This window comes from Manduca sexta, chromosome 1 (genome assembly GCF_014839805.1).
Source record: "Manduca sexta isolate Smith_Timp_Sample1 chromosome 1, JHU_Msex_v1.0, whole genome shotgun sequence".
Classification (NCBI taxonomy): Eukaryota; Metazoa; Arthropoda; class Insecta; order Lepidoptera; family Sphingidae; genus Manduca; species Manduca sexta.
Genome location: NC_051115.1, coordinates 82858 through 110161, shown reverse-complemented (window position 1 = coordinate 110161; position 27304 = coordinate 82858). Strand labels below are relative to the sequence as shown.

Below are 27304 nucleotides of genomic sequence, written 5' to 3'. Positions count from 1 at the left end.
GTAACAAGATGCTTCGTGGCCAATCCGTTTCACCCGTAGGCTACCGCTGGTTTTGGTTGGTACACCAGTGGTACACAGTGGTTAGGAACTCGGTCCAATGCTCGCTCGGATGTTATACTCCCGAGTCGACATTGGGCTGTAAGACCGGTGAAACCAACATAACCATGATTCCCAAGTGTTGGTAGCCATGGGCGCCGTCAAGATATCTTTTAGAGATATCTGCATATACTCACTATAAGTAGGTACAACATAATATGATTTCTTATGTTTACGCGAATGTTAGACATTGAAATTAAACTAATTTTCCGGATTCTATCGCGGTTTTTTGGATTTTATTTTTCAGGTGTCAACACCTCAGGCCCCCCGTGACCATGAAGGCTGCAAAGTCTTCGAAATGTCGAGAGAAAAATAAAATCCAAAAAACCGCGATAGAATCCGGAAAATTAGTTTAATTTCAACAACATAATATTATTAAATATCCTTTTTCTTTTCAAATTGAAATCGCGCGTGTATCTATATGCTAAATCATAATAAAACCTCTGTAGTCGATAGTTCCATTTATCAGTCAGGTATTTTTATTGTGATTTGTGCCGTGGGAGGGTGCACGTGCACCCCCCTTGCACCCCCCTCCCGGCCACCGTGGAAAATGGTCACCAAACTATACCGTGCCTGCATCCTGAAATAAGCTGTAATGTTAAATTATTTAGTGCCATTTGAAAGCGGTTTAATATTTATTAAAATGTTCTTGCTTGCTCGCTTGACCTGTTACCTTGGACCGGTAAGCGGGGTCCGTCCCGAACTGCAAGAACACAACGCCACGGACGAGTGAACACACATATATCGTACAAAACGAGTTACATATATTTTTGGGACTAATTTCAAAATCCGGTTTGGCCAGTGCGTTTTTATAAACAAAAGCATGCCAAGCGTATCTACAAATTATATGTTGCATTAAACTAGCTCACACCCTCAGAGCTCAAAATTGACAATTATTGTATATACAAAATTTACCTGATTTGTCGTAAAATGAACGTTAACAGACTTACTTGATCTTCATCGTCACTTTGTGTTTCCTCAGCGGAATAATAATCCTGCGGCGTAGGGGATTCCGAAGAATACGGTGAGGGGGTCGGGGGTATAAGAGTTCCAATGCTCGCGACTGCCTCAGTGGCGCAATTGTTGAACACGGTACGTGTACGACTACCTCGTTGAGGTCCTGGGTTCGATTCCCAGGTCGGGCAAAAATAATTGTAATTTTCCATCTTAAAAATTACTCAGCCGGAGTTCAGAGTCAGGAAGTTGGTAGTACCCCCGTGCCTCGTGCACGTAAAGCCGTTTGTCCTGATCTCTCCGGTCATGTCGTCTCACCGGACTGTGAGAAGGAACAGAGAGTGCTTGTGTATTGCACACTCGTGCACTATAATATCTCCTGCGTGGCTGATCTCCGTTGAGATTGGCCGCCGTGGCCGAAATTTGGTTAGGAAGGAATCAATGCTCGCTAGTAAATACTTTTTTAATTTATTTATTAACCAATTTTGATATTTTTTTTACTTGAAAGAATATACTTGAGTAGTTTGGTTTTCTAAAATTACTTGGATTAGTATTTTATGTAAGTAAATGAAATGCAAAGCTTTCTTGTGAGTTTTTTAGTTATATTTTGCGTTGAGTCTGGTTTAATCTACTTCTTATATACATATTCATAGTATCACATCTTTCCCCTTATTCTGTGGTAGGCAGACAAATTCGTACCATGTGCGCAATACAAGTAAGCCATCAAGGCTATTTCTTACTAACACAAAAAAGAAAAAAATAAAATACATAAAAAATATATATTATATTGCCTAAAAAGTTTTTTGTATTATTTACCAACAACAACGCGAGTTGAACAAACCGCTTGCCTGATAGAAAGCGTCACTTCTACCCTTTAACTGTAGCAACATCATCCAAACTTTGAATTAAGTATAACGCTAAGAGACTTTCCCGCCCTCACACCCACCACTACAACTCCTGTAAGGATCCGCAGTGGCATTGTATGACGCCGAGCGGTGAAGCTCGCCGAGTCTCAGGGAACACTTGTCATTATCCCGCAACGAAATTAATCAAACAGAAAGAGAGGAATTGGAAATATTAATCGTCCACTTCCATAGCAAAGCGGGAGACAAAATAATGAACTAAGGAGGCGCTTAATCTCAAAGGATACGGACGTTTACAACTAGATAAGCTAGTTATAAAGCAATACAGATAAAATACAACGCTCAGTCCGACACGTGGCGTGTCAAAATTGGCGCTAACAGCATACTTACGAAAATCGCTACCTTAGTGCTAAGCCAGTGCACCGGAACATCCGTGTCCAGTTACTTTTTTAAAATACTATCTTATGAAAATTAATATAACTTATTACCTACAAAAAAATCTTAATCGGGAACCTTTCCGTGCCTAATCCCGGGCCCTTGCATCTGCCAGCCCCGGATCTAGGGGGGGGCAAGCCAGGGCCCGTGCCCCGGGCGGCGAAGTTAGAGGGCGGCAAATTCAAACTTGACACACGAATACACATCTCAGCATTAACGCAACCTTGACTACTGAGACTTCCATTACATTACACACATAAATTATTCCCCCCGAGGCGCGAAATGATGATGATGATGATGACAAAAGTAAAAATATATGTGGTCGGGGGCGGTATTATGCAGATTTTGCCCCGCCTCTAAAAAATTTAAGATCCGGGGCTGGCATCTGCTAAGCGTCTTACACATATCTAGGGCCATTGCTTACCAAGCTACGACACTTAACATATTGACCGTGCAACAGGTAAAACACGACATGTATTTCGCCGCACTGCTAACGTTTATATTAACACGCGACGTGTATTTGCGCATTTGAGTAGATTTTTTCGTCGGTTTACTGCAAGACATTAACTGGCAATACAAAAGTATGAATTAAGCCACGTTTAGTTTTAGTTATATTGTTTTCCTTATATCATCTTTGATATAATCATCACCTTATAATATTAATAATAATATCAGCCCTGTATTATATGCTTGCCCACTGCTGAGCACGGGCCTCCTCTACTACAGAGAGGGATTAGGCCTTAGTCCACCACGCTGGCCTAGTGCGGATTGGTAGACTTCACTCACCTTCGAAATTCCTATAGAGAACTTCTCAGATGTGCAGATTTCCTCACGATGTTTTCCTTCACCGTTAAAGCGAACGATAAATTCACAAAGAATACACACATGATTTTAGAAAAGTCAGAGGTGTGTGCCCTTGGGATTTGAACCTGCGGACATTCGTCTTGGCAGTCCGTTCCACACCCAACTAGGCTATCGCCGCTGTCAACCATCACCATAGATACAATTTTTATTCTTAAAATCAAGTATGTTAAATATTATATTATGTTCAGTTTATAAACTGTACTTTATGATTTTTTTGCAATTAGTGAGTTCTTGCAGTAAACCGATGATATGTATCTTGTAATGCTGTATTGGCGTTTTTTTTTGGGGGAACTGCCGTGTTTATCATCGAGGGTACCCTGCTATTGGTGTACAAGCGATCCCCCGGCTTAGCAACCATGGCAGCCCCATGATGAGTTGGTGGGCCCTACCGCAATCACTGGAGGCGCGACAGCCTGCAGCTAGACGGTCTTAGGACCCGGGAGGCAGAAGAGAGGGAATAGAGGGAAGGAAGAGAAGAGAAAGTAGGAGTTTCTAGAATGGTCGGACGGGAAGGGAAGGGAATTTTTCACGAATCCTTAGATAGACCTCACTGTGAATTTAGCAACCATGAGATATACACACGAGCTGTGTGCCTAGGGACGCGGCAAATGTTTCCCCATGCATGGGCGTGCATTTTGTGTGGAGACCAAGCGCACAAGAATTGCCTGGGTAGGGGGGGGTTCTGCATTGGCGTTGCGCGTATAAAGACACAACACGTGTGGGCAGCGAAATTAATGTTTGCAATATATTATGACTAACAACCACTAACCTTGAGGTCAAATGTATTAAAACCTTTTAATAATTTATATACGTTATTTTGAAAAGCATTAATCATCTTGTCGGTCGTACCTACATCCTTATACAGGGTCATTTGACATTGCGTTTCTAAATGAAACCACATACTCGTCTTCACCTTTGCTGACATTGTGCCAAAAATAATACATTAATAACGAATATTTTCACCAAAAATCCTGGTTTTAGTTGCTGCTGCGAAGAATTGTCTTAGGTAGTAGTAGTGGCATTAGGGCGCATAAAATTTAAGTCACTTTTTATTGATAAGTATTTATTTTGTTTAAAACTTACACTTTTTTATTTTACATTTACAGCTCAAGTAACTTATTGTAAATTGTTATTTCCAAGTAGATAAGTATGTGGTTTCATTTAGTAACGTGATGTCAAAATGACCCTGTATATATTATAAAATAAACTCCCCGCCGTTTTCGGGTAACGGGTTTTCGTTTAACTCAGTTTAGTTGTTTCTGAGTTTAATTCTAACAAACAAACAATTTTAGAAACTTTTGCATTTTTGTAAAAATTTACCGCCATTAAAGCCTGTCGCTCTAGACTCCAGCCTACTCAGCATTCTGGTAAAGAGCTACAGAGTAGAGTATTTGACTTATTTTTGTTTGTAACTTTTATAAAATATGCGCGTTGTATAAATTCTAAAACAGAAGAAATATTTAAATCTGGTAAAACATCCACAAGTTATAAGCCATTGAAATTAGGTAGTAGGGGTGAGTGTCAAAAAACAGAAAAGTAAAATACTTGTATGTGACGTCAGCGGGCATGACGATGCGTGCGAAAGAAAGAGATGGAGCGATATCTTCACTTCACTCATTTTTGATTGCCTCATTCAATTGCCTCATTTCTTATCGAATTTTAATGCTGTTTTCACTGGATTTGTTTTTTGTACTAATTGCTGTTACATATTTAAAATGCAACAAAAAAACATAGTCAGATACCCCTTTTAAGTAACGTTTTAAATAAGAAGTTCGTAAGTTTGGAAAATTGTCTCATTTATGCTAACTCTTATTTCTGCATTTAAATTAAACTATTTTACGAATTTTATTGCGGTTTTAATATTTTATTTTTCTCCCGACGTTTCGAAGACTTTGCAGCCTTCATAGTTACGGGAGGGACTGGGGGCAAAGTCTTCATCAGTCTGAAGGACTAAGGTGTTGTTCATCCGTAAAGTCAAAGCTACAATATCTACCTACATTTTTCAAATATACAACTTTTTAAATTTTAGCTGTTGACGGTCCGATCTACGCAGAATGAGCTCACAGTGTCTTGAGGTCTGGCAGCCGGTCTTTTGGGATCCGATTTAATTAAATGTAGAACAGGTTCCTAGGCTTTTGCAAGCTTCCAACCATCTTCCCTATTGAAATTTGGGTATTTTTTAATTTCAATAGCCTCGCGAATCATCCTAGGCAGGAATCGGTGTTCTTTGGCAAGGATTTGTGGCTTGTCTAATCGCAAATAATGATTGGAGCCTCCTTCAGAATGTTCAGCGACTGCAGACTTCGTAGAGCGTCGTCGTTTCGAAGACTTCGCAGACCATGAAGGCTGCAAAGTCTTCGAAACGTCGGGAGAAAATAATAATATAAAAAACCGCGATAAAATCCGTTAAATAGTTTTTAGTTTTATTTCAATGTCTAACATTCGCGTAAACATAAGAAATCATCATATTTCTGTTTTGGAAATTCCTCTCATTTATGTGTTGGTATTTGTTACAGATCAAGTTATAATAATGATGTACAAATGCGTCATATTATTTTTCCTGTACGTGTTGATTTTACCGGCAAGATGTCAAACTAAAGGTATGTAGAGTGTGAGGGGAAAACCATATAGTAAATGGCATAACTAGAGTTCTAAGATTATATACAGCGGACATTAGGAAGTTTGTCATACAGAAATGATGCGCTTATGTGATGGTTCTATCATGCGATGCTTCCAACGGGTCGACGTGGAAATCCTTGGGGGAGGCCTATGTTCAGCAGTGGACTTCCTGTGGCTGAGATGATGATGATGGTTCTATCTAATGTGAAATAGCAATCAATGTAAAATACTTCATATTGTCTCCATATCATTTGCACGTATTTAATGCGAATATTAGCATATTCTCTGTAAATATTATTTGTTTAATATCTAAGGACGCTGACATCTTGTCACACGGACATTTCAAAAGGTGCTCCCACATTGCCGTTAGAAAATGTTTAGTACTTAGTAAACATTTGTTGGCAAACATTTAATCACAAATGTTAAAAAATGTTTTCATGTTACAAAATGTTTAGTAGCATTATATTTTTCTCTAGCTTTTAGCGTTTGGCGCATCCAATAAGAGCGCTTTTTCTTCTTTTTTAAACAAAAAATGAAAGCTATTCCAATGAGCAAATCCTCTTCCATTTTCGTGTAGACGCTCTCAGAACGCAAACAAACTGCGAGCCAATACCAGATTTAAACGTTATAAAATGTGAGGAAACATTATGTAGGAGCACTTATGACCCGCCCTGTGGATTGGGGGCGTTTGGAGAATTTCACCACGGTATCCCCTGCCTGTCGTAAAAGGCGACTAATAGGGGCCACGATGGGGGTCGTCGGCGGGCAGCAGGGGGTTGTCCGCCCTAGTGCATTTTTGTGCGTCTTTGCACAATTTTCGGCTGACCCCCGGGATGGACGGCAGTGTGCAGTTGGCCTCATGCTGCCGTAGACGCCGAGGGCGTCCTTCGGTGCGTGGGGGCTCCTGAGCCCCTCCCCCCACAGGAGACGGGCCGCACTAGGCGGCACCGCGCTGGGGCGGCTGTGGAAGCAAACTTAGACATTTCCGTCAGAGGAAGCTCGCAGTCGTCCCTAATGCGCCGAAGAGGGCCACCGCGGAGTTTTAGTTGGTATGCCGTGCGTTGTATATAGGTTAGGGACTCGGCCCGGCGGTCGCCTGAAGGTCGACATCAAATCCAGGCGGCGCAATGCCGGGTCGTAAGGCACGGTGACCCCAACATAACCGCTCAGTCGCCCCCCACGAAGGCTGAGCGGTAGTCATAAGATACTTTCTCCGCGAAAACAAAAAAAAAAAAAAAAAGGAGCACTTATGACATGTAACAGTTCGTAACAAAATGTAACAATTGACAACATTTGTGAGTAAATGTTTTTATGTTAGAAAATGTTTACAAACATTTTCTAACGGCAATGTGGGAGCACCAAAATAAGACAGCGACTTATTTCCAATTGGTAATAACTTTCGGAGCAAAAATTTGGCCCTGATGTTCGGTCTATAACTATATAGTTTAATGTTGGTATAAACTGATTAATTCATAATTTGATATTTTATTTCCTCTAATATAAAGGACTTGTGTGTTTTCCTTATGCCAAAGTATAAATAACTCAAGCATTTATAAAAACTTGTATTTGGTAGATTAGTGTTTAATTTTTCATGTGTGCATTCAATGACGTTTTACAAATAGACGCGTCATAGACTAACAAAATTGCACATAAAAACAGCGCAGTATTTACTATACGATACGGCTCGAGTGAGCCCGAATGTGCCCGAGCGTCGACCGCCCCGTCGCCATGACAGTCGAATAAAATGCATTTATTGGTTAATAGTGTGTACTTAATTCCAACGTATGAAATAAAACGTTTTTTTTATTCCCAGTTGGAGTATAATTTGTACATCATCTAAAAACACAGGAAGGCATTTTATTTATAAAAATACAAAAAGTTAGTAAGCCGCGACAGTGGTTGGAGGTTGACTAAGTGAATGTCGGGCAATTGCCGTGCTTTAGACTTGACAGTATTGAGCTCGGACAACGTATCTATGTAATAAAAACATCTTAGATTATACCTAGACTTTTTAATTTTTTTTTAGCTGTTGACGGTCGATATACGCAGAATGAGCTCAGTGTCTTGAAGTCTGCCAGTTTTGTCATAATTGTAAAATGTAGGTAGATATTGTAACTGACTTTTCGGACGACCAACACCTCAGTCCCCATGACCATGAAGGCTGCAGTCTTCGAAAAGTCGAGAAAAAATTATAATATAAATAAGCGCGGTAAAGTAAAATAGTTTTACTTCAGTGATATTTTGTTAGCAGCAATAAACAAATGGCGCGTCATTTCTATATGGTCTAAGGTAATTTGCTTGTTATTGTTGGACATTGAACTAATTATTGTTGTAAAACTACTGACACTTTATTGATTTATAATTCAGATTTAATTACGTGTAAGTAGAAAAAAAATGTAGCGATAGATAAAAATATGTGTGTACCAATTCTTTGAGAATTATCGCTTGCTTTAACGGTGAAGGAAAACATCGTGAGGAAACCTGCATACCTGAGGGTGTGTGAAGTCTACCAATCCGCACAGCGTAGTGGACTATGGCCTAATCCCTCTCAGTAGTAGAGGAGGCCCGTGCCCAACAGTGAGACGGTATATAATACAGAACTGATATTATTATTACTATCTATTATTACGTGTAGGTTACCAATGCGCAGTGGTTTTACTGGTAGGTCTCATATGTGAGAGTCCGCCTGGGTAGGTACCACCGCAATGTCTATTACTGCCAAGCAGTGTGTAGTCACTGTTGTAGGTTTGAAGGACATTGTAGCCAATGTAACTACTGGACATAAGACTTAACATCTCATGTCTCAGGATGGCGAGCGCAGTGGAATACCAAACAATACTTTGTAATTCAAGGTGTTGGTGTTTCTACTGTTTATAGGCGGTCGTATCGCTTACCATCATGCGAACAGCAAGCTCGTCTCGTCATTCAAAGCAACACATCTGTTTTACGCACACTACAACAGATTTTATAAACGTGTGCATAAATATTTTATATTTTGGCAGAAAGAGAAGTTCGTACGAGTCGTGTGGTTTATACACCGTGATTTTATAGTCGTTTAGGAACCGAAAATTTTAAATTCTGTATCAATAGAGTTGAAAATAAATACCAATGTAATAAAATAGCAATTTTTACGAACATGAAATTGAATGTTTACGAATAATAAGTGAGAACTCGTTGTAATGCAACTAAATCTCACGTACTACGAACACTACGATCGATTATTCATCACTACATAGTATTAAACAAAGTAGCTTTCTCTGTCCCTATGTGTGTTTAAATCTTTAAAACTACGCAACGGATTTTGATGCGGTTTTTTTTAATAGAGTGATTCAAGAGGAAGGTTTATATGTATAATAACATCCATTAAATAGTGGAGAAATACTGTTATTTTATTATGTTATACCCGTGCGAAGCCAGAGCGGGCCGCTATGTTTTTATATACAACGTTCACAGTTTTTCTGTAGTGTATTTAGTATCAGCATTGCACCCGTGCGAAGCCGGGGCGGGTCGTTAGTAATGAATAATTTGTCACGACGTTACTATCAAACTCGAACAAGTGAAAAATATTATCACATTTAAATTATCAACAGTACAATGAATTCCCTATTTTTTGACCCCACAAATTCTTCTAAGTAACCACATTTTGATTCCAAACTGACTTAATCACGGAATATACCGACGGTCCCTACGTATAGTATTGAATCTGCAAAATACAGATTCAATACTTTGCGTAGGGAATGTCGATATTTTAACGGTCCTTATGAAAATGAACTGCATTTATTTAAGACAATAAGGATGGTTATTAACACTAAATAAGCGATATTTATTCCACAGTCCCTAAATAAAGTATTGCATGTGCAAAATGCAATTTTGCACATTCGATACTTTACGTAGGCACCGTCGACTTATTGTATAAGCAAATTATTTATCGTTTTGTTTCTTTTAGCGGGTGATCAGTGTGTGGATGATTACACCAAATCGGTTGGAAAATGCAGCCTTATAGAAAACTGTCCTTCAGCGAAGAAAGCATCTGTGTAAGACAAGTTTAGTACAAAAAAACAGTTTGCAATCTCGTGGAACTCAAATCTTCCTAATACTGCCGTGCTAAGCTCAAAAGCGGTATCTCAAAAAAGATCAAAATCTTGATTTTTATATCGTCAATACCCATCCAATGAACTTACCTAAATAACGGTATCTTGTTTAGAACTTGTTAAAAAAACCTTAAAAGAGTTTCTCTATCTCAGTTTTACATACAAAACTTCGATTATCTCGAAATAAGGTTTCCCTGACAACGCTTATGCGCTTAGCACGGCAGTATAGCCAACTTTAATTAACGATTAATAAAAATACATTTTTTTTCGTAAAGTATCGAAAAATCGCAAAAATACCTTTGTTATTGTTTTATAATAATAAATCCAATGTTACATGACGCTTTGTACGAGACCTCCCTCCCGCGCCTGTAACGCATCGTAACGTTTTACAACACCCCCCTCCCCTCCAAATTAAGTTACGTAATACTTGAAAAAGCGGCGGTAGCCTAGTTGGTTGTGGAACGGACTGCCGAGACGAATGTCCGCAGGTTCAAATCCCAAGGGCACACACCTCTGACTCTAAAAAAATCATGTGTGTATTCTTTGTGAATTTATCGTTCGCTTTAACGGTGAAGGAAAACATCGTGAGGAAACCTGCACATCTGAGAAGTTCTCTATAGGAATTTCGAAGGTGTGTGAAGTCTACCAATCCGCACTAGGCCATATTATTACAGGGCTGATATTATTATATTATTTATTATAATACTTGAACGGCCCCTAAGTCGTTGTGCAAGCCAACGTTAAAAGAAAAAAAATATATATTTAAACAAATATTTGTTGCAGGGGTAATGGTATTACGCCTACTTTCTGCGCGTACAGTGCCTTCAGCCCTACACTAGTCTGCTGTCTTGATGAAGGGTCCATACTGCAGACAGCGCCTACGACTCAGGAGTAAGTCTATAGCAATGGTTCCTAACTATTTGATGCTATACTTCTTTTAGCACATTAGGGAAAAACGATGAAACCCCCTTATTCATAAACGTTATTTATCTAAGCTCTATCTTTGCTGTGATAACAAGTCTGTTTCTCGGTGCTGACGGCATGGCAGCCTTCGCAGTTCGTAGACATAGGGCCGTTGTGATTGGCTGATATTGAGATTCAACTTGTATCTGGTTGGCTGTCAGATAAACAAAGCTGAGAAACAAACTTGTTATCACAGCAATGCTCCGTCCTTAGATAAATAACGTTTATGAATAAGGGGTTAATTTTTAAGATGCGCGCGCAGCGTCACGAGTAACTGACACCATGAAATTAGATAGTCATTAGTTAAATTATTACATAATTATTTAATATGTAATAAGTGCACATGTAATTAATAATAGATATAAATAATGATTATTAAAGTCCGATTTTTTTTTATGATATTGAAATAAAATGTATTTAACTAGATAATGCGTTATAATAAAACTTTCTTTCAATGTATTAAATACCTTTTTTCTACTATTAGTGACGTTTTCTCTACAAACAGGATAAAGCGAAGGATAAAATTTTTACAAAGATATTTATAGTTCTCATGATAATTAGATTCTACATTAATTACGAAAAGGAAGCCAGCAGGAATCTAATTTGGAAGTTTAGTCAAAATCAAAGAACAAAATGATTGAAATAATCTTTTCTAACTTTTCTAGGAAACCCCCGGTATGGAGCGATGGAGATAAATCAAAACGAGTCAGCGAAAGAAGTAAGGTATTCTTGTAATAGATATAGGAAGAATTATGTTTAAAGCGTGGCCTGTGCAACAGATTATATAACTGACTTCCGTCTCTTCATAATTGAAAATATATAATTTAGATTATTATTTTATTTATTTAAATATTTGTTAAAACATAAACATTAAAATTAAACTACTTTTTGGATTCTATCACGGTTTTTTAAACTTTAGTTTTCTGGTGAGTCCCCCTCGTGACCATGAAGGCTGCAAACTCTTCGAAACGTCGGGAGAAAACTAAAATATTAAAAACCGTGATAGAATCCGAAAAGTAATTTTATTTTAATGTCTACATTCGCGTAAATATAAGAAATCATTATACAAAACATACAGAGCTTATTCTTCTAATTATAATGCAATCATAAACTCGGTGAGTTTTTCGTTGCATCATATTATCATCGTTAGTAGTTGTATATTTAGGTTTTAACATTTAGTTGTTTAAAAATCAACACTGAGAACTTAAATAATATTTAGTACTTGTAACAAAAAACTTAACTTATTTATAAAAAGACAACAATTTTAATCAAATTAGCTAACAAATAAGCAAAAGAACAAGAACTTAAAAATATAGCTCGCGAAATGCAAAGATTGTGAACGTCCGTCCGATCCTAAGTAAAATACAAACAAAAGTGTATCGCCGACGCAGTGGTCCGCTGGCCAGCCGGTTTAGTTTCGCGCCATTTATCTTTTTTTTTCGCACGACTGACCACGTCACCTTGCTCATTGTAGAGTTGGGTAGGACATGACATGAAAAAGAGTTTGTAAGAGCAGCCTCTTTCTAACATTGAGCCGGTACAATGTCCTACTTCAAATGAGGCAAGGCGTACTGACGCTCGGCGCTTCAATGGGCGCTATATTGTAGAAAAACGTCCTATTGTAATTTGTAACATGCGGTTCTCTACCTCTCTGTCCTCGTCCTATAGTTTACCAGAGACAGAATGAGGAACGCGACTGCCGCGACATGCAATTTGAAGTAGTTACAATATATAATTTTGTGCCACTCTTACATTTTGATGCCATGTACGGGACAAATGTATGGCCTCTTTTATGTCCTACTCAACATTAGCTCATTGTACATTTTTAGGATTGTTGTGTACAGGGTAGATTACAATAATTTACATATGATATTGTGGATCAACTACTGAGCCTGCCGTCGCACTGCGTAACGTAAAAATGTTTACAGTCAGGCGGTAGATATGAATTACAAGTTGAAATACAAGTGTTGATTTTAATAATTAGTATTATAGGTTGATTGTTTAAAAGCGGTATAAAACGCTTAATCAATATCTATACTATTATATTACCGTGCTAAGCGCAAAAGCGGTATGTCAGGGAAACCTTATTTCGAGATAATTGAAATTTTGTATTTATATAGTTTTGTATGTAAAACTGATATAGAGAAACTCTTTTAAGGTATTTTTAACAAGTTCTAAACAAGATACCGTTATTTAGGTAAGTTTATTGGATTGGTATTTCTTGACGATATAAAAATCAAAAATTTGTTTTTTTTTATTTGAGATACCGCTTTCGAGCTTAGGACGGCAGTATATAATGCTGAAGAGTTTGTTTGTTTAAACGCGCTAATCTAACGATCTACTGGTTCGAATTGAAAAATTCTTCCAACATTAGATAGCCCATTTATAGAGGAAAGCTATGTATTATCACGCTATGACCAACAGGAGCGGAGAATCAATGAAATATGTTGCAAAAACGGAGATAATTTATTCCTTTCGAGAATTTGCGTTGCGTGCGTTGCGTAAACGGTTAAAGTTAAGCAAAAAATATGTATAACGGTCTAAAAATATATTATAAAACAAAGTCCCCCGCATCTACCTGCCTGTCTGAACGTGATAAGCTCAAAAACTACCCAACGGATTTCAATGAAGTTTGGTATGGAGATACTTTGAAACTCTGGAAAGAACATAGGCTATTCTATTCCGGGAAAATATATAGCGGGTCTTTTGTCCCCAAAAACTTATTCACGCGGACGAAGTCGCGAGCATAATTTTATAATATAATTTGAATGACTATGCTGTAATAGCGAAGGACTACCTTTGCTGGACTAATATGTTATAATAATGATTATTATACTAATCCTTTGTTGGACATTTATTTTTAATTATCACTACATAGTATAAAACAAAGTCGCTTTGTCTGTCCCTATGTCCCTTTGTATGCTTAAATCTTTAAAACTACGCAACGGATTTTGATGCGTTTTTTTTTTTAATAGATAGAGTGATTCAAGAGGGAGATTTATATGTATACATCTATTAATTAAGAATATAGTAATTTTCTTTGTTTTAATTTTGTTTGTAAAGTAGTACCTATTGAGTCTATTTAAAATTGTGTCAGGAATAAATTAATCTTCCTTTTTGTTGAGGTTTATGTGAGGCACTGGAATTAAATTATGCGGATAATTTATAAATCAATATAATGCATTGTCAGTTTTTGGAAATTAACAAAAAATATATGCCAGAAAAACATTTCAACAAGAAAGAAACAAGAGAAAGTGTAGTTTTTATTATTACAGTTAGAGTTGCCAGTAATTAATTTATTTATTTCTGTTTCCTAATAAAGGCTATTTGAGGAAGTGTCATTTTTTTTATAATTAAATTTAAAGTTGCCAGTAATTATTTTTATTTATTACACTTTCCTAATAAAGGCTGTTTTCTTTCAGAATGCGACGAATACAGTAGGGACGTTATTCACAGGACACATTACGTTGCTTTGCAAGCTTCCGATTCTGGCGTGGTTACAGCGCCCAAGTGTGACTACCAGGGTACAGGACTCATTGTTGGCGGCGAGGAAGCGTCTGTGGGCGAATTCCCACATATGGTAGGTTGGAGCCTGTTGAAATTAAAGTTATTTTTATTGCTTTAAATGACGAGACGAGCTTGCCGTTCGCCTGAATGTAAGCGATACGATTGATAAACAGTAAAAACACCAATCAACACTTTGAAATATTATTGTTTGGTATTCCACTGCGCTCGCCATCCTGAGACATGAGATATTAAGTCTTATATCCAGTAGTTACAGTGACCACAATGTCCTTCAAACCGGAACACAGCGGTGCCTACACACTGCTTGACAGAAATAGACATTGCAGTGGTACCTACCCAGGCGGACTCTCACATGAGAGACCTACCACCAGTTAAACCATAACATACGTGTTTGCTATTTATTCCGCCTAAAACACTCTTTTATTAGGGTTCTGTACCTCGAAAGGAAAAAACGGAGCCCTTATAGGATCACTTTTTTATTATTGGTTCACAAACCAGACAATACAATTTTACTTAATTCTAATTACATTTTCTTTACTTATCTATATAAATGTATGTCCTAAAATAGTGAACGCGGCGTACATAAAACTTAACTTTTATAAATTATCTTATAAATGTGGGCTCAAAATCTTTTAAACTACACATAAAATAAAAGAGAGAAAGAAAAAAAAAAAAGAAGAACATAACAAAAAAGGTGTGATACAATTACCTTTAAGCTAAATTTACAAAAACAATTATAAATTAATTAAGAACATCATATTTTGGGTTAGATTAAGGGTACAAGTTTACGTAATTCGACTGCTAACAGCATTTCTAATTTTAACTTTAGCTGATGATAAGGAGGAGGAGAAAATGTCAAATTGCTGCCTAATGCCATTGTAGCCCGAAACCATGCGATATAATGCGGAATGTTGCCCCAGATTGGTTTTAAAATGTGGTGTCGCCAAGGTTTTGCGATTACAAAGACGACTACCTTGGCGGGGGACCACAATTTGAATCTTCTCCAACAAATTTTCACATTCAATATAGCCGTTCATTAACTTATAAAGAAACAAAATATCCGCAATTTTCCTCCTATGAGACAAAGAATTTAGTTTGTAATATTCTAGTCTAGATTCATATTCATTCACTTTGTAGTCCGTCCATCCGTCAAGACCCTTTTTCTCAGCAACGCGTGGACTTATTAAGCTGAAATATCAAATACTCAGATCTGCTGTCCCTTGGTTTCATGTCTACTGGCCTAGCTATCTTCGACCTTGCATAACTGCTGTGTTCAATAATCGATCCAACAGCTTTTTTCGATCTATTTCCAAAATTGACCAATCAGAACACAGTATTTTTGACACGCTTACGAATGAGTTATTGTGATTGGTGCATTCTCGGAATCGGATCGAATATTGAGATTGGCATAGTTTATTCAATACGACTGTAACTTGGGTTTTTTTAACACATTTGCCATCGGTATGATTGGAATGTTAGCAAAAATAACCTTATTATGTAATAAATAATAAGGTTATATTCCCGTGACACGCGTAATGTCATGTAGCTGTCATGTTAGCCGGCTAACATATCAAGCATTAATTATAGTGCCACAAACTTATCTGGCCCGGTGGCCGAAAGAGGAACTAACGGCGTCATTTTGAAAAATCAATCTGCCTGCCATTCGCTGATATAACAGCGACTTTCTCACCGGGCCAGATAAGTTTTTAGGACTACTTAGTCTGGCCATAAATACTGTTACACTTAATTATAAAAAAATATTACATTTGAATTTCGAATCTGTCATTTTTATACGATTGTTCATTGTGTTTTCTCATTTTGGCGCCAATACATTGTAAAATATTTTGCGATATTAAAATGGTGTGGGGTGATAAAGAGAACCGAATCGCTGTGATAGCATTACACAAAGTAGGTATGGAGCCAAATGCAATTTTTAAAACTCTCCATACACTTGGTATTAGTAAAATGTTTGTGTACCGGGCTATTAATAGGTACAATGAGACCTCCTCTGTTTGTGACAGAAAAGATCTGGCCGTCCACGTAGTGTTCGTACGAAAAAGGTGGTCAAAGCAGTAAGGGAAAGAATTCGAAGAAATCCTGTCCGAAAGCAAAAGATTTTATCTCGGGAAATGAAGATAGCACCTAGAACCATGTCGCGTATTTTAAAAGATGACTTAGGACTTGCAGCCTATAAGAGACGCACTGGCCATTTCTTAACTGATAATTTAAAGAAGAATAGGGTGGTAAAATCGAAACAACTACTGAAGCGGTACGCAAAGGGAGGTCACAGAAAAATTTTGTTTACGGATGAGAAAATTTTTACAATTGAGCAACATTTTAACAAACAAAATGACCGTATTTATGCTCAAAGCTCTAAGGAAGCTTCCCAATTAGTCGACAGAGTGCAACGTGGACATTATCCGACTTCAGTGATGGTTTGGTGGGGTGTTAGCTATGAAGGAGTGACTGAGCCATATTTTTGTGAAAAGGTATCAAAACATCGGCACAAGTGTATCAAGATACCATTCTTGAGAAGGTAGTTAAGCCCCTTAACATCACCATGTTCAATAACCAAGTATGGTCCTTCCAGCAAGACTCGGCGCCGGGTCATAAAGCTCGGTCCACGCAGTCTTGGTTGGAATCGAACGTTTCGGACTTCATCAGAGCTGAAGACTGGCCGTCGTCTAGTCCCGATCTTAATCCGCTGGATTATGATTTGTGGTCAGTTTTAGAGAGTACAGCTTGCTCTAAACGCCATGATAATTTGAGTCCCTAAAACAATCTATACGATTGGCAGTGAAGAATTTTCCCATGGAAAGAGTGCGTGCTTCTATTGATAACTGGCCTCATCGTTTAAAGGACTGTATTGCAGCCAATGGAGACCACTTCGAATAAGCTTTTTATATTTTTAATTGTTTTATATTTATGTATTAAACTGACACACTGTAAAAGTAATAAATGTTATTTGCAGTTAACAATTTTCTTTTTTCTTTATTACAATATTTATGGCAAGACTAGGTATAGTTAATCTTTATTTAAGGAGCTTGTTCGTTATTTCACGAATATGTCGCTCCGTACGTTCGCTTTCACCCGTGCCTACTATCTTTTGATGAAATCAAAATATTTTTGAATTAACCTAGCCTCTTCCGATACAACCGACAGAAAACTATTTATACTAAAACTATTTTCCTGAAATTATTACGTATTCACAATAAATTATAATTTATCGCATTCACCACATGTTATAACATAAGATGTTTTGTCTATTCTTATTATATTTTATGCTTTTTTGTCTGTTTTAAGTTTGTATACTTAAAACAGACTCTATAAAATATTATATCTTAGATACCTTATCTTTAGATATCTAAATAATATTAATAACAAATATAATTCTTTTTGCCGCTGTACCAATATATAAATTTGCATCCTGTGGTCTCCGATAACTGAAGAGGCACGTCGCATTGCTAATTGTAAAAATGCTACATTGTTTTTATTATATGCCGTGCATCCTTCGTTGGAGCTCCTTAAATAAATATACTCTTAACGATGAAAATCTCCAGGCGGCGATAGGCTGGAGGAACGAAACCGGCTACGCCTTCCAGTGCGGAGGCTCCCTCATCAGCCCCAAGTTCATCCTAACAGCAGGACACTGCATCAAGTTTGGTGGCGCCGATCCAGCGATCGCCAGACTTGGAGACCATAATTTAGACCCCACTGTGAACGACAGAGCTGATCATGTTGATGTAAGTATGGAGCTAAGGAGTTGTTTGGTGAAGAGCCAGGCCCGTAGCTAGGGGAGCCATTATGGGACAATGCCTTAAATTACTAATGCCATACCTTAATCACCTAAATAATACATAACTACTAACTATAATATATGGAGCAGCGGATTTTTATTTCACAATTTGGAAGTTGGTTCCATAGTAAGAGTTATTCGTATCGATGGGTGGAATAACCTTTCGAGATTTAAGGGTATTTTGTTACAATCTGCATATTACCCTAACAATTACGTAAGTATTAACCTGACTCATTCATGATCACAATTAAAGAAAGCCAAAAATCGATTGACCAGCTCAGATCTAGTAACATTTTTACTCAACCCTAGCTGTAATCACAGATGCCCTACCTTAAATTCAAGTCTAGCTACGGTCCTGTAAAGAATTCTTGAGTGGAGACCACGGCTCGGCACATGTAGTGTAGTACGCTCTCCAGCTAGGTGGAGTGACTACCTGCGAAAGGTGGCTGGCAAGAACTGAATGCGACCGGCCTAAGACAGAGTAAAATGGTCCATATTGAAGGAGGCCTATGTTCAGCAGTGAACATAGATATAAGCTGAAGATGATGATGATGATGATGACGATGATGACAATGATGATGATCATGATGATTATGATGATGAAGTATGGAGTTGGAGTAAGTCCGGATAAAATAAAATGCTATATTCATCACGTAGGCGAACATAGTTACATAAGTCAAAGTACATGAGAATATTTATTACTTAAATGAAGTTGCTTATAAGGTGTTCTTTTGCATCCCCGCCATATTTACTGAGGTTGGTATACTCCACTTATAGAACACGAATCAATGAAAAAATAAGTACCGAATATTACACTTAACAATATTTATTGGTTAAAAATAAAACCACATGTGTAACGGCAATCATCCATACCCACCCTGTGTGGCATCGACGATTTTTGCGCCATACAACACGCACACACTATTGCAAACAGCATTTGCCGTCCGTGTGTGTGAGCTATTCGCGTTGCTATGGGGTCCTATTCTTACATGTACGGCTCAATTCTCAATCAAATATTCGGGTTCCAGTTTGAGGTAGGAAATTCTATTATTAGATGAATATGTGTACCCATTACAATACTCTTCAAACATGGCGGGGATGCAAAACAAAACCTTGTATAATTAAAGAAATTTCATATTGGTCATAAAATAATTGAACGGCTAAGGTAAAGGAAGCTAGCTCGGGCACGCAGGGAAGAAGATATGAAAGTCACTTCTGCCGTATGTGAATTGCACACACTTTTAATCCGAAACTTGCAGGTACCTATCAGCAAGGTGATCAAACATCCAGATTACAATTCCCCGTTGGTCTACAACGATATAGCATTAATGGAGCTGGCTAATGCCGTGACGTTGAGAACTGCTATCAGACCAGCTTGTCTCTGGACGAAAGGAGGGTTTGGGACGCACACATCAGCTCTGGCCACAGGGTGGGGAGTCACTGATGATCGTAAGTATCTTTTTTTTTGCGAACTGCCGCGTTTTACCACGGGGTTACCCTGGCAACAGTGTACAAGCGATCCCCCGGCTTAGCGACCACGGCAGTCCCTTTGAGGAGTTGGTGGGCCCTACTGCTATCGCTGAGAGTGCTAGAGGACGGTACGCTGGCGACCTGCAGCTATTCGGTCACGGGGCCCGGGAGGAAGAAGGGAGGGGATACAGGGAAGGAAGAGAAGAGGAAGGAGGAGCTTTGCTAGGATAGTTGGAAGGGAGAGGGAGGGGAGATGCTCGCGAACCCTTCTAGGCCGCAATGTGTATTTGGCAACCAAGAGGTATACATTACACTATGTGCCTAGAGTCGCGGGCTAATGTTCCCCCGTACATGGGCGTGCATTTGGTGTGAAGACCAAGCGCACAATAATTGCCTGGCGGGGGGAGGGGGGGGGGGCCATTGTAAGTATTAGGTATGGATTATTAGCCTCATTTAGACGATGCAATTATTGCCAGTAATAATGAAGAAACAGAGAGTGCTGTGTATTGTACATATTGTGCACTATAATATCTCCTGCGTGGCTGATCTCCGTTGAGATTGACGCCGTGGCCAAAATTCAGCTAGGAGGGTTTCATTTTTTTTTGTAGTTTATTGAATGACGAGACGAGTTTGCCGTTCGCCTGATGGTAAGTGATATCATTACATAGTATAAAACAAAGTCGCTTTCTCTGTCCCTATGTCCCTTTGTATGCTTAAATCTTTAAAACTACGCAACGGATTTTGATGCGGTTTTTTTAATAGATAGAGTGATTCAAGAGGAAGGTTTATATGTATAATAACATCCATTTAATAGTGGAGAAATACTGTTATTTTGTTATGTTATACCCGTGCGAAGCCAGAGCGGGCCGCTATGTTTTTATATACAACGTTCACAGTTTTTCTGTAGTGTATTTAGTATCAGCATTGCACCCGTGCGAAGCCGGGGCGGGTCGCTAGTGACTGATAAACAGTAGAAAAACCCAAAACTTTGAATTACAAGTATTGTTTGCTATTCCACTGCGCTCACCATCCTGAGACATGAGATGTTAAGTCTCATTATGTAGTTACACTGGCTACAATATCCTTCAAACCGGAATACAACAGTGACTACACACTGCTGGCGGCAGAAATAGACATTGTGGTGGTATCTACCCAGGCGGAAACTCACATATAAGAGACGTACCAGTTCATTCATTAATTTTTTATTATTTTATCCTGAGAGATTTTGTACTCGTATGAAAATTTTAATATCATTTATTGTGAATGATGAACTGCTCTAAACAACAAAAAAAAAAGTATTCTCTGCAACATTTATTGTAGTTTATACCTTAAACTGATTTCGGGAAAAAGCAACACCAGAGTTTCTTGCCCGGTCTTTGGAGAACTGCTCAAACGGTAGACTTAATATTGCGCAATTTAAATAATGTTTAACAATCTGGTAGAGGTAATATTGACGGAATCTAATAATGTACAATTTACAGGTTCATTAATGATTTAATTTTTATAGGATCCCAAGAGACTTCGAAGGTACTTCGTAAAGTATCTCTCTCATTACTACAGAATGATCATTGCAACCCTCTGATGAAGAATTACCAGACGAAAAGGAAATGGCCAGGGTTTATATCGAGCCAGATGTGTGCTGGAGAGCTCAGAGGAGGGAAAGACACATGCCAGGTATTTTTTCCTCCCTTTTTTTATTACTTTGAATGACGAGAGCTTGCCGTTCGCCTGATGGCAAGCGATACGACCGATACAGTAGAAACACCAACACCTTGAATTACAAAGTATTGTATCGAGCAATAAAGCTTAATTTCAGTCAGTCGTGCACCATGCGAGGACTCTGTAAGCGCGAAGATTTTCTAAGATCATTCCTGACCCCTCCTTTTCTCCATGTAACTGCGCCTATTACTGTGTAGTATTTCCGGATAAAACAAGCCGACATAATAGGGTAGTTGACAACTTTTTTAAAATACATATAGAAAAACTGATTTTTATTCAAAACTAGCTTCCGCTCGCGGCTTCGCCCGCGTGGATTTCGGACTTCAAAAATGGAGCCGGTCGCGAACGTTCGAGAATGTTCGTTTTACGAAGCTACTTGCTAGGTGATTCGCTAGCCTCTAGGTGCCAAGCAAGCCGCCTGCCTGTGCGTTCGCGACCTTATATATATACAAAAATAATCCTTATAGCATGATTCAGTATTCACGCATGATGGCTTATTATTAGCGTATTTCATGTATAACTTTGGTGTTTCTATACCGATTTCTATGATTCTTTTTATGGAATATTTAGTAATGTTAACTTTATTAATTAGGGATGACTAAGAGTGTTATAAACGTAAGAGTAGACAAATATAATGAGAAAGCTTCGAACTGCTAAGCTATCGGGAGTTACACGTGTTATTGTGAGTCAACCATAAAAGATAGACACATGCTGTCGTGGGATATTTTTTACATAATTTTAAGGAGAACATTTTCGTCATACATGATTTCTGTGTAGCTTTAACCATTAAGCTTGCACACGCGACGGAAGCTTAAAAAATGGAGTAACTTCTCCCGTTTTCCCAACATTTCCCTTCACTGCTCTGCTCCTATTAATTGTAGCGTGATGAAAGGTATACTATAACCAGCACAGGAGTATGACAAATAATTGTACCAAGTTTCGTTAAAATCCGTCGAGTAGTTTTTGTTTCTATAACGGTTATACAAACAGACAGACAGACAGACAAAAATTTTACTAATTGCATTTTTGGCATCAGTATCGATCCCTAATCACCCCCTGATAGTTATTATTTTGGAAATATATTTCATGTACAGAATTGACCTCTCTACAGATTTATTATAAGTATAGATAGATAGATGTATCGGAAAAAGAATTTTTCAAGTCCACGCAATGATAAATAACTTATAAAGCTTTGAAATTTGGTGGAAGGGAAACTGTCAAATTACAGTACTATTGAAACGTGACGTCACCCAGTGCCACTGGCCATAACGTTGCGCGAGTGAGAAAAGGACAGCGCGTTATCCCCACCACTATTGCTCTCAACAATATTTCAAATATGCATAACTGCTTTATTCTTCAACAAATTTTAATGCTGATTTCTCAGAAGAATTTCTTTTTCATATTATTTTCTGTTACATCTAAAATGTTGCGACGATAGCCTAGTTGGGTGTGGAACGGACTGCCAAGACGGATGTCCGCAGGTTCAAATCCCAAGGGCACACACCTCTGACTTTTCTAAAATCATGTGTGTATTGTTTACTAAGGAAAACATCGTGAGGAAACCTGCACATCTGAGAAGTTCTCTATAGGAATTTCGAAGGTGTGTGAAGTCTATCAATCCGCACTAGGCTAGCGTGGTGGACTAAGCCCTAATCCCTCTCAGTAGTAGAGGAGGCCCGTGCTCAGCAGTGGGCAAGTATATAATACAGGGCTGATATTATTATTTATTATTATTATACATCTAAAATAATAAACTAAATCAAACATAGGAAACTACTCTATTGTATCGATAGGCGAGGGGATAAACGTCTCTCCGACCCCAGCGCACCTGATGGTCAGTGGAGTGCGGTCCAATAGAATGTCGACTGACGAGAGATGATTACTTCAGTCGACACAATTATGTTGGAACCGGATATACACAGGCTGATCCACAAGCCACCATGGCGGGTTTTAACACCTTGTGTACCTATCTAGATGCTTCTTACCATCTGGTGTAAAGTTCAAATTGCCTTCCCATTTGTTGAAGTCATAATATGATATATTATGCGTTCACCAACTTTGTGAACCTAGTTTTATTCTCTCTCTATATTCCCAAGTCTGTACTCGGTTTTGACTAGTTCAATCTATGGTTATAACAATAATAATAATATCAGCCCGGTATTATATATTGTCACTGCTGTACGAGCCTCCTCTACTACTGAGAGGGATTAGGCCTTAGTCCACCACGCTGTAGTGCGGATTGGAAGACTTCACACACCCTCAAAATTCCTATAGAGAACTTCTCAGGTCTGCAGGTTTCCTCACGATGTTTTCCTTCACCGTTGAAGCAAGCGATAATTCAGAAAGAATACACACATAATTTTCGAAAAGTCAGAGGTGTGTTTAGAGTTTGAACCTGCCGTCATTCCTCTGGGCAGTCCGTTCCACAACTAACTAGGCTTTCGCCTTTTGTATGGTTGTCCCTCTCTAATTGTCTTTGACATACTAACTGCTTTGTAATGCTGTTAACACTAATGTAATGATTAATCCGAGTAAATCAAAATACAAAACATTTAAAATCTCGTTTAATTATAACACCAGTAAAAAAATGACTGCCTCGGTGGCGTAGATGTACTGCTTGCGGTACATCGCTTTGAAGTCCTGGGTTCGAATCCCGGGTCGGGCAGTGATATTTGGGTTTTTCTACTCAGTATCAGCCCGGAGTCTGGAATTTGTACCCGATATGATAGGCTATATCACATCATGGGACGGAACACACATGGCGAAAAGTGGGTGCCCTGGTTGCGCCTCTGCATACCTCTTCGGGGATAAATGCGTGATGTTGTGTATTATTAAAATCCTTTCCAGGGTGACTCCGGCGCCCCACTCCAAGTGGTATCATCGGATAATCAATGCATCTTCCACGTGGTGGGAGTGGTGTCATTCGGGAGATACTGCGCGGTGAAAGGGCATCCAGGAGTTTACACCAGGGTCTCCAGCTACTTGGACTGGATTGAGAAGACTGTATGGCCGGGAGAATAAATATTTTTTGAATATATTGCTTTTTTATTTTTATAGTTGTAAGTTCACCGCCTTCAAATGCCACTAGAACAAAAAAAAATGTATAACTTGCACACACTTAGAAACACAATTGTAGGTAACCATTGACGTGTATTCTATAGACACGAACGTCCATATAAACTATTTGTGCAAAATCTGAACTAAAATGGCAACCAAAACGTCACTGTGATAATCTATTTATTCACTTAACCAACAAATAATTTTACTTATCTATATCTATACTTATAATAAATCTGTAGAGAGGTCAATTCTGTACATGAAATATATTTCCAAAATAATAACTATCAGGGGGTGATTAGGGATCGATACTGATGCCAAAAATGCAATTAGTAAAATTTTTGTCTGTCTGTCTGTCTGTCTGTCTGTATAACCGTTATAGAAACAAAACTACTCGACGGATTTTTAACGAAACTTGGTACAATTATTTGTCATACTCCTGTGCTGGTTATAGTATACTTTTCATCACGCTACAATTAATAGGAGCAGAGCAGTGAAGGGAAATGTTGGGAAAACGGGAGAAGTTACTCCATTTTTTAAGCTTCCGTCGCGTGTGCAACCTTAATGGTTAAAGCTACACAGAAATCATGTATGACGGAAATGTTCTCCTTAAAATTATGTAAAAATATCCCACGACAGCATATGTCTATCTTTTATGGTTGACTCACAATAACACGTGTAACTCTCGATAGCTTAGCAGTTCGAAGCTTTCTCATTATATTTGTCTACTCTTACGTTTATAACACTCTCAGTCATCCCTAATTAAAAAGTTAACATTATTAAATATTCCATAAAAAAGAATCATAGAAATCAGTATAGAAACACCAAAGTCATCCATGAAATACGCTAATAATAAGCCATCATGCGTGAATACTGAATCATGCTATTAGGATTATTTTTGTATATATATAAGGTCGCGAACGCACAGGCAGGCGGCTTGCTTGGCACCTAGAGGCTAGCGAATCACCGAGCGAGTAGCTTCGTAAAACAAACATTCTCGAACGTTCGCGACCGGCTCCATTTTTGAAGTCCGAAATCCACGCGGGCGAACCTGCGAGCGGAAGCTAGTTTAACTAATAATTTGTATTCACGCCGAAGTTTACTTAGACCCAAGTTCTTATATCATGAGCGACTCTTCGTACACAACCACAAGCAATATTGACCATACTATTTACTAAAGTCAGTTTGCATGGATTGCTGTTCAATTTAGTTGAACACGGTGACTGTTCGGAACGCCCAATCTAGTACGTAGTACATAATATACTCGATGTAGGTAACTGTGTTTGTAAAATATAAATATAATGTGGGTTTGTGGACGGAAGAATAAAGTCAGTCTTGAGTACGCCGTGGAAATAAGAAATGAGGAGATCCACAGGAGGACCAAAGTAACCGGCATAGCTTTTAGAGTTGTTAAACTCAAATGGCAGTGGGCAGGGCGCATAGCTCGTAGAACTGATGGCCATTGGGGCGGAAAAGTTCTGAAGTGGCGACCACGAACCGGGAGACGCAGGCAGGCCCCCCACGAGATAGACTGGCCTGGTGAGGGTCGCCGGAGTCCGATGGATGAGGGCGGCCCAGAAACGGTTCCTATGGCGCTCAATGGGGGGCCAATGTTCAGCACTGGACGATTCCCGGCTGAAATAATGATGCGCACGCCGTGGTGTTTGATTAGCGCGTAACCTTTACAACAATGACCCATAATATTTCTTTTTAAAAAGCTTTCATGCAATAACTACAAAATCTGATCTAAAAAAGCAAACAAAACGTCACTGTTATAACCTATTTATTCACTTGAACAACAAATAATTTAATTATTTCACAAATATTTTTTAATCACATCCAAGTTTGCATTTATACTAGCGTTTTTATATTATGAGCGCACTCCGTACACAGCCACACGTATCAATATTGACCATACTAAAATCAGTTTGAATGGATAACATTTCAATTCAGTTGAACACAGTGAATGTTCGGAACGCCAAATCTAGTACATATATATCGATGCTAAGATATATTTACGTTTTACACTTAAAAAAAATATTGAAATAATAAACAACGAAATCATCAAGCATTGATTTAATGACATTGTTGGGCTGTTTTAATATTCCGGAACAGAGGCATAGTTAATAAAAATAATAGACAGATTTGTACGCATCTTCGAATGATATCAATTACAATAATAAATATTAAGTGTACCCGCGGCTTCGTCCGCGTAGAAATTAGTGTGTTACAAAGTTTTCCCGCGTAAAACTACAAGATTTTTTACAACCACGTGACCTCTTCAACAGAAATCGTTATATTTCAGTCAATTTACATAAACCGTAATGTATGAGGGACCTAAGCCTTCCTCAAGTATTTCACTATCTTTTAGTAAAAACCGTCCAAAAATCCATTAAGTAGATTTTGAGAAAATCGATCACATACAGACAGCTTTTGGGGACTTTGTTTTATAATATACAGATAAGTTAATACTCAAAAGATACTCAACTCAATAAAATCATGTCGCATCATTTCAACCGTCTAAGATTTTTTTTTTGGAGGGCTGCCGTATTTGTCACCGGGGGTATCCTGCTAACAGGGTACAGGTGATCCCCCGGCTTAGCAACCACGACAGTCCCTAGGAACATTTAGTGGGCCCGTTATCACCAAGGGTGCCAGCGGACGGTACGCTGGCGACAGGTACCGGTCACAAGGCCTGGGAGAAAGAAGCGAAGGGATAGAGGGAAGGAAGAGAAGAGGAAGGAGAAGGAGCCCTCTCAGGATAGTTGGAAGGGAGAGGGGAAATGTTCGCGAACCCTTATAGGCTTCAATGTGTATTTAGCAACCATGAGGTATACACTGAACTATGTGGT

At 38.5% G+C, this 27304-nt stretch overlaps 1 protein-coding gene across 1 annotated transcript in view; it reads left to right on the top strand.

Annotated features, from left to right (window-relative positions):
• The window catches only part of LOC115452464 (serine protease snake), a 28712-nt gene extending 4282 nt beyond the window's left edge, over positions 1-24430 (top strand). Inside the window, exons 2-10 of the mRNA XM_037447430.1 lie at positions 5729-5812; positions 9778-9865; positions 10706-10813; positions 11551-11603; positions 14308-14465; positions 17971-18153; positions 19466-19655; positions 21184-21350; positions 24243-24430. Of these exons, the coding sequence (XP_037303327.1) occupies positions 5743-5812; positions 9778-9865; positions 10706-10813; positions 11551-11603; positions 14308-14465; positions 17971-18153; positions 19466-19655; positions 21184-21350; positions 24243-24416 (1191 nt within the window). The 5' untranslated portion in view covers positions 5729-5742 and the 3' untranslated portion in view covers positions 24417-24430. The remainder of the gene's footprint in view (positions 1-5728; positions 5813-9777; positions 9866-10705; positions 10814-11550; positions 11604-14307; positions 14466-17970; positions 18154-19465; positions 19656-21183; positions 21351-24242) is intronic.
• The last annotated feature ends 2874 nt before the right edge of the window (positions 24431-27304 follow it).